Source organism: Protopterus annectens, chromosome 7.part0 (assembly GCF_019279795.1).
Source record: "Protopterus annectens isolate FY-2018-M chromosome 7.part0, PAN1.0, whole genome shotgun sequence".
Taxonomy (NCBI): Eukaryota; Metazoa; Chordata; order Ceratodontiformes; family Protopteridae; genus Protopterus; species Protopterus annectens.
This window is the reverse complement of record NC_056739.1, coordinates 209,077,857-209,090,336: the sequence shown is the minus strand read 5'-3', so window position 1 is coordinate 209,090,336 and position 12,480 is coordinate 209,077,857. Positions and strand designations below refer to the sequence as shown.

General features: G+C 43.5%; 1 protein-coding gene across 1 annotated transcript in view; it reads left to right on the top strand.

Moving 5' to 3' along the window:
• Positions 1-12,084, top strand: part of LOC122806359 (GABA type A receptor-associated protein) — a 382,115-nt gene extending 370,031 nt beyond the window's left edge. The window contains exon 4 of the mRNA XM_044076709.1: positions 11,668-12,084. Within this exon, the coding sequence (XP_043932644.1) occupies positions 11,668-11,733 (66 nt within the window). The 3' untranslated portion in view covers positions 11,734-12,084. The remainder of the gene's footprint in view (positions 1-11,667) is intronic.
• The last annotated feature ends 396 nt before the right edge of the window (positions 12,085-12,480 follow it).

Genomic DNA, 12,480 nt, shown 5'->3' with positions numbered 1-12,480 from the left:
CAGTGTCACCAGGGCTAGAGCATTTGCTACTGTAATCCTGCAAAACCTTATTTCCTAGGTTCATGCTGTTTGCTTTGGAAGTCCTCCCAAAAATCAGTACTGCAACACTAGGAAGTACATAGTACAGTTGTCCCACTTACCTAGTTGTAGATCTTTGCGTAGAGCAATGTTGCAGTACGTACTTCACCCTCCAGCCCTTCGATCTGCTGACCACTTTTCTCCCCCCTTGCTGGGTAAAGGGATAGTGGAGATGTCCTTCAAGAATGCAACTGCAGTCATAACATATGGGTTGTCCTGCCTCAGGCAGCTCTCGGTCGGCCGAATTCCAAAGTCTGGGTCCGGCGTCGGCTGGTGTCGCCTCCTCTCCGACGTCACAACGGCCGGAGTATAAAGGCATCGGCCGACGCCATCTTCTCCAGTCTTTCTTGCCGCGCGGTGCCCGAAGTGGAAGCAGTTCGCAAGTGCCGGTCGGTCAGCTCCTGTGTTTTCAGTACCGAAGTCATCTAAAAAAGCCAAGTACCCCGTTGGGGAACATTTTTTCTTGCCTCAGCCGATGTCAGAACAAATTGAAAAAGTTAATAATTGTTTGTCTTGTGGTAAACAAATACCTCATAAGGACTTCCATTCTTACTGCCTTCCTTGCCTGGGCCCAGACCACGACGTCTCGGCCTGTGCTGCCTGTGCTTGCTTTAATAAGTGCACCCTCAGGCGCCGGGCAGAATTTGCCGAAGACTTTTTCGGTGAATTTTTCGCGTATATCATGCTGTCGGATCAACCGACAACTCAATCTGCCAAAAAACGAAAGGACCGGGACCGATATCCTCGGCCCGCGTCCACCACCGATGCAACTCCTAAACCCTCCGCTAGTGCTTCGGTCCCTTCGGAAGCGGTAATTCAACCGCTCCAGGCCGACGACACAGCGTTAACACGTCTTTCGGTCTCTGAGATCTCTCCGGTGCCGGTTGTTGATTTTCCTCCGGAAACCGAAGTTCTGGATCTACCCGACACCATTTCTGTAGACAAGGTTACTCCTGCACGTGGGGCTGCTAGGCCTCCTGTATCCATGTCCATAAAAACCTTTGCACGTGCTAAGGCCGCCAGCCAGGCCAAGGCCCATCCTAAACCTGCTGCTCAGGCCCCTTCTTCTGATAAACAGATCATGTCACTTGCTGCAGATCTTATTTTTCTTATCAGGGGGTCTCAGCCTCACCCAGACAGAGGTTCTCAGCCACCTGCAGAGAAAAGACCCAGAACTGAGCTGGCTGACAACCTCTCTTCAGATGAAGCCTGTGGGGATTCTGAGCATTCTGATACCCAAGAAGAATCCTTCCAGGCCTACGAGGACTCTGATGCTGAGGAATCAATTCCCTCTGCCTCCCCTCCAGCGGATTTCTCGTTTGGTGAAGTCCTGCACTCTGAGGGAACATTTTAAATGGCAGGGTCAGGAATTCTCGGATTCCAGGAAAAGGCTGCGTACCTTCCTCAAGCTTCCCCAGCACAGACATTTAGCTATTCCTCCAGTTATGGATGTTTTGGATGATGTTTTCTCTGACTCCAGTGCTAACCCTGATTCTCTCCCCCCTGCTCCTGTCAAGCCAGACAGATATTATAGGGTCCCTGACACTCACAGGCATCTCTTTAAGGCCCACTCTGTGGATCTAGAAACTATTTCACAGGGCCCCAAGGGAGTGGCTACTTCCACTGCCAAGAATCCACTGCCAGCGGACAGGGAAGCTAGGTCCCTGGAGAGATGGGGTAAAAAAGTTTATACCTCTACCACCCTAGCCATGAGGTCACTTAACTGCCTTTTCCACATGTTTCAGTACCAGGATTTTTTACTGGATGATTTACAGAAAAAGTTAGCCTCTCCTGAGCCTATTGATAGAAAGGCATTGCAGGATCATATACATAACACTCAGCAGGTTAACAATCATTTTCTTCAGTGTGGCTATGATGCATTGGAAGCTTCGTGTAGGGCAGCTATGACTGGGGCTGTGATTCGTAGACATGCTTGGTTAAAAGATCAGTCTTTGCCTGAACAAGTTAAAGTAAAGTTACTTGATGCACCTCTGGAAAAACAAGCTTTTTGGTGCTAATGCACAAGATGTGTTGAAATCCATTGAGGAAAAAGCTAAGTCAGTACAGACAGTCAAGGATTTCCTTCAGGTTCGGCCACCCAGATTCAGCAGAAACTGGCCTTCAAAGAATTGGTCCTTCCCAGACTCTGAAAAGTTTCAAAGGGGAAAAAGCAGGCGTGCCCGAGGTAGAGGGCAATACCGAGGATCCTACAGGGGCCGCCAATGGCAACCTCCAAATCAAAAAAGTGGCGCAGGCAGCCCAGCTGCACCACAAGGACAATCACAATGACTTGACTTTCATACCGCCTACAAAGGCTCAGAGAAGCACCTTTGGGCGGAAAATTATCCTTATTCTCAAAAAACTGGCATATCTTAACCAAGGGCAACTGGATTCTGGATTTAATAGACAAGGGTTACAGATTCCACTTCCATACTTTACCAATAAGACAAGGCATGCCAAACCTGCCACATCATCAAAGGGCAGAGGCACTCACTCAAGTTTCAAAGCTGTTAAGTATAAAAGCAATAGAAAGGGTTCCTCCGCAGGAACAAGGCCAGGGATTTTATTCGACTGTTCCTTGTTCCAAGAAAAGAAAACAAATGGAGACCTATACTGGACTTGTCAACTCTAAATACTTTTCTCATTGTGCCAAAGTTCAAAATGCTGACGCTGCAGCAACTCCTTCCCATGCTGGGCAAAGGGGTCTTTGCTGGTCACTCTGGACCTCAAGGAGGCATACCTGCATGTCCCAATCAAAGCTGCAGAAGATACCTCAGATTTCTTGCAGGGACAGAGCTTTATCAATTGTCAGCATTGCCGTTTGGCTTATCTACTGCGCCCAGAGTGTTCACGAAATGCTTGGCATCAGTAGTGGCACACTGCAGACTCCAGGGGATTCAAATATACCCCTACCTGGACGACTGCCTCATACAAGCAGACAACAAACAAACCTTAACAGCAAACTTGGACTATGTCATTCAACTACTGCAGGCCTTTTGGATACACAGTCAACATTCAGAAGTCAAGACTACTGCCATCCCAACAGATTAATTTCCTAGGAGCCAAACTGGACACAGAAACTCAAATGGCCTACCTCACAGAAGGAAAAACAACAGCAGTTACCAGAGTACTTCAAAGGCCTAGCAAAACTCTCCCAGCTGACTGCAAGGAAAATCCTGCAGGCCCTGGGGTTCATGGCATCTTGCATTCTTCTGATACCTTTGGCAAGACTTCAAATGAGAAAGCTGCAATGGTACTTAAAAGCTTATGGTTCCAACACAGCCAAAGCTTAGAGGACGTAATCCCACTTATTCCATGTCTGCAAAAGGAATTTTTGTGGTGGGCTCAAGCAAGTCAGTTAAACAAAGGCATGTCTTTCAACAGACCTCAAGCAGGTCAAATGATTACAACAGACTCCTCAGATCATGGATGGGGGGCGCACATAGAGGGCAGATGCATTCAAGGTTTATGGACACCAAGGGAAAGACGTCTGCACATAAACCAAAAAGAGATGTTGGCAGTGATGCATGCAATCGAGACTTTCGAAAAATCACTACAAGGACATTTGCTAATAAGGACAGACAACACCACTGTCATGTGGTATATAAACAAGCAGGGAGGCACTCATTCTTATCCCCTCTGCAGACTAACAATGCTTCTCTGGGAAAAATCCCTGAGTCTGAAGATATATTTGCAATCCCAGTTTGTGCCAGGCAAGGACAATGTCCTGGCGGAGAAGCTGAGCAGAAATTTCTTGGTTCCACACGAATGGATGCTGCATCCTCACATTTTCTCAGCTAACAAAGACATGGGGAAGACCGGACATAGATCTCTTTGCTTCCCACTTAAATCATCACCTGGAAAAGTTCTGCACAAGGGCCCACCATCCTCTAGCCTGGAAAACGGATGCTGTCTTTCAGCTGGAATTCCCTAAAAATGTATGCATTCCCTCCTCTACCTCTGCTGACCAAGGTGATACTGAAGATCAAAGCAGAACAACCAACAGGCATTTTGATAGCTCCAGACTGGCCAAGGCAATACTGGTACCCATTGCTGTTGAGCATAACTCGGACCAGACCGTGGCCTCTGCCCCTATGGCCCCTGCTTCTAACAACACAATTACAGGACTGTCCATCAAAACCTGAAAACATTGCATCTGACAGCCTGGAGGTTACCATGACTCCTCCAGCTATCTCTTTCCAAAACATTTCAAGAGATCTTACTGGAAGCACGCAGACCTTCCACCAGAAAAGCCTATTCAGCCAAGTGGAAGAGATTCAGCATCTGGAATGCCAACAGGGGTCAGGATACAACATTACTGAATATACCTCAGATATTAAAATACTTGGCAGAAATGTTTCATACTGGACTCTCATACTCTTCTATAAAGATTCACGCCTCGGCAATCTCAGCAAAATACAATTGTGACCCACCAGTGTTTTCACATCCTTTGCTAAGACAGTTCCTAAGAGGGATAAAGAATATCAAACTTCCCAGAAAACAGCCAGTACCCGCATGGGACCTCAATTTCGTTTTGGAAAAATTAACTCTTCCTACTTTTGAGCCAGCAGCAACTTCAGAAATGCAATTTCTATCATGGAAAACGGTCTTTCTATTGGCAGTCACATCTGCAAGAAGAGTCTCGGAGATACAGGCACTCATGGCAGTGCCTCCCTTCCTCATTTTTCATCAGGACAGAGTTTCTCTAAGAACCAATCCTACATTCATGCCAAAAGTAATTTCCAGGGTGTCTCTAAATCAAGCTATTCACCTGCCTACTTTCTTCCCCAATCCTCAAAATAGGGGGAAAAAAACTGCTGCTTACTTTGGACATACACAGGCAACTACGCTACTACTTGGACAGAACTAAGGCCACCAGAAAGTCTGACCAACTGTTTGTAGCCTATGTTGCTGGAGTACAAGGAAAAGCAATCTCCAAACAAACAATTTCAAAATGGATTGGACACTGCATCAGATTCTGCTATTCTTTCCATGGAAAAGGTGTGCCAGCCAATATTAGGCCACATTCCACCAGAGCTATAAGCCACATCCACAGCTTTCCTAAGAGGAGTGGCTACAAAGGACATTTTAGAGGCTGCTACATGGAGCTCCGTGCATACATTTACCAAGCACTACAACCTGCCCTTATACTCCAGATCCCGAGCAGGCTTTGCTTCGGCAGTCCTGCAGGGCATTTTAGCTACACCATCCCTCTCTTAGTTCCATCCACCCCCAGCTTGCCTATGGTATTCAACCCATATGTTATGACTGCAGTTGCATTCTTGAAGGACATAGTACAGTTTTGTACCTACCATAAATGTAGATGTCCGATAGATATGCAACCGCAGTTGGATTTTCCCACCCTCCTACCCCTCTGCAACTTTCCCTATGGGTCCCTACCCCTATTCCTATTAGCTGGGGGTATCTCCTATGGTGTATCTGTTTATTACTGTTGTGCATGTCTGGAATTGTTTTATCCATTCACCAAATTTAGCCTCCCTAGGAGGGCACCTGGCATCTGGGGCAAGAAACACTGAAGAAGATGGCGCCGGCCAATGCCTTTATACTCCAGCCATTGTGACGTCAGAGAGGAGGCGACACCAGCCGACGCCGGACCCAGACTTTGGAATTCTGCCGACCGAGGGCTGCCTGAGACAGGACAACCCATATGTTATGACTGCAGTTGCATATCTATCAGACATCTACATTTATGGTAGGTACAAAACTGTACTTTCTCTACATATAGTCCTCTTATCTAAATCATCCCATCTGTGCCTTCTATGATTTTCCTCCTCTTCACTCATATTCAGACAACTGGGGAAGGTATGATGCCTTCAGGAATCTGACATATTGTTCACTGTTTAGAAAGAGTTGGATGGTGCAAACAGATGCCCTGGTCATACCCTGATGTCAAGGCATTTCTTGGCTAGGTATGATGCAAAGAGACGGGAAATTGGGTCATTTCTGTTGCCTTTGACTCCCAGCCTCCAGCACTCAAAAGACCAGACAGATTTTACAAAGTCTCTGATGATCTTATGTTTGTTTAAAAATCCTGTGATGGACTTTCTGCAGTTTCCCCTCTCATCTGATGACCCTTCTGATGTTCTTCCCAATGCCAGTGCCCTTCCTTCAGACAAGAGTAGCAGGGCTATGGATAAGTGGGGTAACTAGATTTATACCTCTTCTTCTTTGTCATTCAGACTACTAATTACCAAACCCATATGACCAAATACTTTATATCCATTCTTGATTCTTTACACGAGGCATTGGTGGATTTACAGGATACTGATTGTAAACCACAAGTGTTATCCTTAATCAGTGTACACAAGTGGCCAGACACAGCATTAAATGCAGTTATGATGCTGTAGAGTGGCCAGACACAGCATTAAATGCAGTTATGCTGTAGAGGCCTCATCCAGAGCAGCTGATACAGGTTCTGTAATCCATAGCTATGTATGGCTGCTTAGCCAGCCTATTTCTGAGGACTTGAAAGCAAAAATAGTGGATTGCTCAGTAGACCAGGATCTCTTGTTTGCCCCAAAGCTGCCAGCCTTTTCAAAACCCTTCAAGAGTAGGGTACAACCATGAAGAATTGTGTGCCACTCCTGCTAACCTCTGTACTTGGGTACTAGAGAAATTACCCAACCGAACCTACCATTTTTGTCATAAGGGACTCTAGGCCTAGCCAGAAACTCGGGTAGGCTCCCAGAAAGAGATTCCCAGATAAACCACATAGTGATGCTTTATCTGGGAGGCCTCCCTTTGGGAGATGAATCTTTTTGTATCTGATTTCAACCTTCTTTCCCCCTTGCCCCCAGCCCTACTGTGCCCCTATCAAAAGGCTGATCCAATCTTTCTCTACTTGGAAAAAATTACCATAGAGAAATGGGTGCAATCTATCATAAAAAATGGTAATGCCATGTCTTGTATATCGCTTCCCCCTCTAAATGGCATACCCCTACCTCCACACAGGTTCATCTACTACCACCTGTTTTGCAGGAACGTTTCCTAGTGCCAAGGAAAAAGGGCAGTGGACACCCATACTGGATCTCTTCTTACTAAATGCCTTCTTAAAAGTGCCAACTTTCAAAATGCTGTTCCTCAACAGTCTACTACCTTTCACTTTGCCCCAGGCTTTTCTAGTATCTCTAAATTTAAATAATGCTTTCCTCATACCAGTCCAGATACCTTACAGGAGATTCCTCAGGTTTTGTACAGACTAATCTCTCTCTTCACTGCTTTGCCTTTTGGGCATTCCACAGCCCCAAGAATTTTTACAAAGAGTCTGGCACCAGTGATTGCCTTCTGTCGAAACCAAGGAATTTGATATTCAGAGTTTCCCATACTTTAGACTACCTGTTAATCCAAGTTAATTCACAACTTCTCCAACAGCATCTCCAGTTCACCCTCCTTTTTCAGTTGGAGTTCACAATCGATTGCAAAAAATCCTCCCTATAGTCATCTCAGGACCTTGTTTTTCTGAGCTGCAGGCTAGATGTCAGAATGCCTGCTTTCTTTTTGCATCAAGAGACCATGCTCAGTAAGGAAGATCCCCAAGGGCTTTGGGGTTTATGGCAGCTACCATCCCAGTGATCCCCCTAACCAGAGGGGAATGAGGAAAATCCAATAGTACCTGAAAAAGTTTGGTCTCTGCACTCTAACTCTCTGGACACAGTGATCCAGCTTTTACCTCATCTCGGACAGGAACTGTTGTAGTGGAAAGAACAGGTGAATCTCAACCCAGGGCATCCCTTAACACCTCCACACCCCATTCAGAAAATGCACTCTGATGTCTTGGCGAGGCATGAGTGGCTTGGAAAGCCAACCAATGAGTGCAGAGCAGATGGCATACAGTTCCACTAAAAACACTTCAACATGAAGGAAGTGAGGGCTTTCATCCAAGTTATTCAGGTCTTTTCACATATCTGGAAAGTGGGTACCCTACAGATGTTCAGACAACACAACAGTAAGGTGGTACATAAGCAAGGAGGGACAAGATCTTAACAGTTATGCAGATTAGCATAGAAAGCCTGGGATCTTGCCATCCAGAAAAACATGTTGCTCACAGCCACATACATCCCATTATAGGACAGTGTGCTGGCAAACCCTTTAAACAAGTCCTTGGAGGACCCCCAGGCATGCACTCTAAACAGAAAGGCTTTCCTGGGCATCCTTCACTTTTGCGGACCCCTCGGGTAGACCCGTTTGTTTCAAAGACTAACAGACAATGTTCACTATTTTGCACCAGGGACCTTTGCCCCTCAGCTTGGATGACCGCTGTTTTCTCTCTCTGCTGGGCAGGGAAGTTCCTCTGTGCCTTCCCTTCACTACCCCTCATTCCAAAGGTTTTTAAAGACCCAAAAAGAAAACAAAAACTGTTGGTAGTGAGTCCCTTTTGACCAAGACTGCATTGGTTCCAGTTTTTCTTCTAGTCAGAGGCAAGTACCGCAAACTGCCACACAAAGTGGATCTCCTCACTCAACAAAGGGTTATTGATACACGTAAGTATGTCATCCCTAAACTTAACTGTGGGGATAAATCAGACTTCTTGGAGAACTGTAACCCTGAGAATCAACACTCGAAGATCTTACATAGTGAAATGGAAGAGATTATCCTGTTAGTGCCAAAGAAGTGGACAGGACCCCAACCAATGGGAGGTACCGGCCATTTTGAAATATCTATGTGAGCTATTATATTTAGGCCTGGGCTATTTTTTTTCCATCAAAGTCTACCTGTTAGCTGTCTCCATCTTGCTTACCTCTCACTCCCCCACTTATGTCTAGACCGGAGGTCAAGTTATTCCTTAAAGGGGTCCTGCATCTTTGGCCACCTAGAAAGCCAATTACCCCATTACTCCTGCTTGGAACCTCAGCTTTTTGCTGGAGTAACTTTACCTCATTTTGAACCAGCAACATGAGCAAACCTCAAATTCTGTACTTGTAAAACTATTCTCCTCCTGACCCTCACTTTAGATAGGAGAGTCTGAGCTTCAGGCATTCATGGCCATTACCAACTTTATTTTTCATCAAGACATGGTGACCCTCAGGACTAATCCTTCATTCGTGCTTTAAGTAATGAACAGCCTCTCTAAGTTTGGCCATAAATCTACTTTCTTTCCTCACCCACAGAATTGGGGTGGGGGGCTATTACACTCTCTGGTGGGCTATCACAGATTAAGAATTTCTTTAGACAAAACAAAATCTATTTGAAAATCTAAACTGGGCCAACCGGTATTCAAACAAACCATTGCAAGCTGGATCTCTTAAGGCCATCTGTTTGTTGCTCTCTACATGGCAAGTACCACAGCAGTAGCAGCCCCTGGAGCTTTCTACAAAGGACTGGATGCCAGATCCATTTTGGAGGCTGCCACCTGGTCATCTGTACACACTTCACGAAACACTACAGAGTAGATGCCTTTTTAAGGTCCGCAGCTGCTTTCTGTAGGTCCTGTCTCGCCTCTTGGACAGTTCTACTGCCTCTTAACCAACCTCTCTTACTTTCCCTTTAGCTCTGGGACTCACTCATGTGTTAGGAATACTACAACAGTGATTTCAGTCAGGACATAGTGCAGTTTTGTAAGATTTTACCATAACAGTAGATTTCCTTCTGATCCCTGTTGCACTATTCTAATCTTAAAGACCATCTTAAAGACCATGGACCACCCCTAGGGTCAACTTTCACTTATTCAACCACCAAAAATAGAAAAAAATGATCATTATATTCATTAAGTACCTGTCTTTCCGAAGGTAGTGTTTAAACTGGGTGTCGCTCTTAAATGTATGTTAGAAAGAAATCGAGTAACACCCTCTAGACCTGGGGGAACGCTTAAATGTGGCTCATGTAATCGATGTAAATACATAAAGGTAACTAATAAATTTACATTGAATATGGCTGATTATTCCGTTAAGGATAGGTTTACTTGTAATAGTAATGGTGTAGTATATTTGGGTGGGTGTCAACGTTGTCCACAATTTTATATTGGGAAGACAGAATGCCACCTCAAGCAGAGTGTGTATGAACATCAGTACTGTATAATGAAGAAAGACTATACTAACGCTCTGGCTAGACACATTAATGAATATAATGATCATTTTTTTCTATTTTTGGTGGTCTAACAAGTGAAAGTTGACCCTAGGGGTGGTCCATGGTCTTTAAGATTAGAACAAAGGGAATTGTGGTGGCAATTGTTGACCAATGCCTGTATGTACCCTGGACTTAATGAAATTAGTTCCCTGAAATGTATACTTAAATTGAAGGCTTTAGAAAAACGCTAATAACATAAACACGCAAGTATTCTGGGGAAGTATTGTGTCTTTAAGTACACAATTATTGGGAAGTACATAAGTATCACCTTCCATTGTATATATATTTGTATTAGGCATTGCGTGTATACATATATTTGCACATATATTTTTATTTTTCATTTATTTTTCATTTTATGGAATATGAAAGCTTATATTTATATATACATATATTTGATATGAATTTGGAATAAATTGATTTTTGTATGAAATGTACTATCATACATGGATTATACAATGAAAGCTGCTAGGGATTTGTATTTTTTATGACAAGAAGGGGGTCTTGTTGCTTTAAATTTTGAGCTTTGAGCTGATGTAATGATGTCACTTGAATGTTTTTTTTAAAATGTTTTCCAATTAATTAACTGATGTCTGAAGGTTGCACATTTGCAGTGCGACTGGAAGTGCTTACAATATTGGTTCGTGAATAAAGAATTTGAGATTTTTACTACATCCTTGCCTTTTATACTTTAATCATGTTCCAAGTACCCTAGAGAGAGAGAGAGAGTGTGCCCATAGGGTGGTACTGAAGATGGAGCTGTCTGAGACTGTATATACTACTGACATCCTGACATTGCAAGGGATTGGTAGAGGTGAAGTCTCCAGTATTATGGCTGGCTGCTGACTTCTGCAAAGAATAAATTCCCAAGAGTTGCTACTGCAGTTGTGAAGCTACTAGAGCATCTACATTTATGGTAAATAATTAATACTGTTAGACTTATAGTAATACATGTATAGGCGTTTGCCCGTCATTTTTAATAACCCATAACACTTTAACTTGGCTGAGATTATTTAGGCATTAAGATTTGTAAGTCTTGTTGCCTTAACGTAGCTGTCTCACATTTTGAAGGGGAGAGGTGATGCAGTGCAGAGGCCTATGAACAATACTAATACTGCATCCGTAGTCCTAGAGATTATGGAGGATAGACCGGCTGTTAAAGATTTAAGCACAAAACCTTAGTCACTAGAATAACCAAAACTGATGAGTTAATACTTGCATGCACATCTGTTGGTGCCAAGGGAATGGAGAAGTGAGATCCTTGCCACCTCATGCTTGTGCATGGGGGTTACACATGCAACTTCAGTCTGATGAAGATGGCTGAAAGAGGCGATTGGAATGCCCAGGTCAGGTGCTGCAGGTCCGTCAGCAATCTGTTAAGGGCAGTTAGTACAACTGTACTTCAGCTGGAGTACATCAGGAGATAGACTGGTGTGTTAAAATTGCAGATACAGAATATTCTTGGCAATGCTTGTTTGTCTTAACAGAATACTGTTTTTTGTTTTTTAGGAGCATCATGAGGAAGATTTTTTCTTGTACATTGCTTACAGTGATGAGAGCGTTTATGGAATGTGAAGACTGCTTTCAGTTTATCAAGCTGCTTTTTCAAAGGAGACGTTCTTCACAAAGACCTGCACTTTGAATTGTAGTAAACTCCCTGAATTAAGGAAGAGAAGATGCTGCAATAAAATTAAACTCTGTTCCTTCCCTTTGTTGATTTATTATTTTTTTTTTTTTATTTTTTTTTTTTTTTTTTTGTAAATTCTTGTTTTTATTTGTAAATGTTTGTCTTGCTTCTCCTGCAGTTCCCTGACATTTTCTTTGGAATATATATAATTTTAATTGGTTATTCTTTAAGGTATTCTGATTTAATACACGAGTCTAAGATGATTCTGCCAAATTGAATAAAGCTTGTGTTAAACCTTCTAATGAGCAAACTTAAAAAAAAAATATATGTATGTATAGAGCCTGTGAAATTATTTGTGTTTTTTACTTAGATGCTAAAATTTGAATGCTAAAAACAGCTAATGTCAATTCTTGCTCGATTGTTCAAGACCAGCTCTTGGTAGTCAGAAATGGTAGGGAGTATTTCATGGGGAGTGACTGGAGGTGATGAGGGGATGAAATTTAAACCAGATTCATCAGCCATCAGGTTTGCGCTTTCTTCTGGCTGACTAGTAGTAGTGCCATTTACAATGAACTCAGCACAAGTGTTTCCTCTAAGAAATTGGACATGACTGAAAAATGCTTTGTGGTTATTCTTTGCTTGGGAGACTATTTTAGTCTCGTATTTAACTTTTAAAGACTTTATTAGTTCCCTGA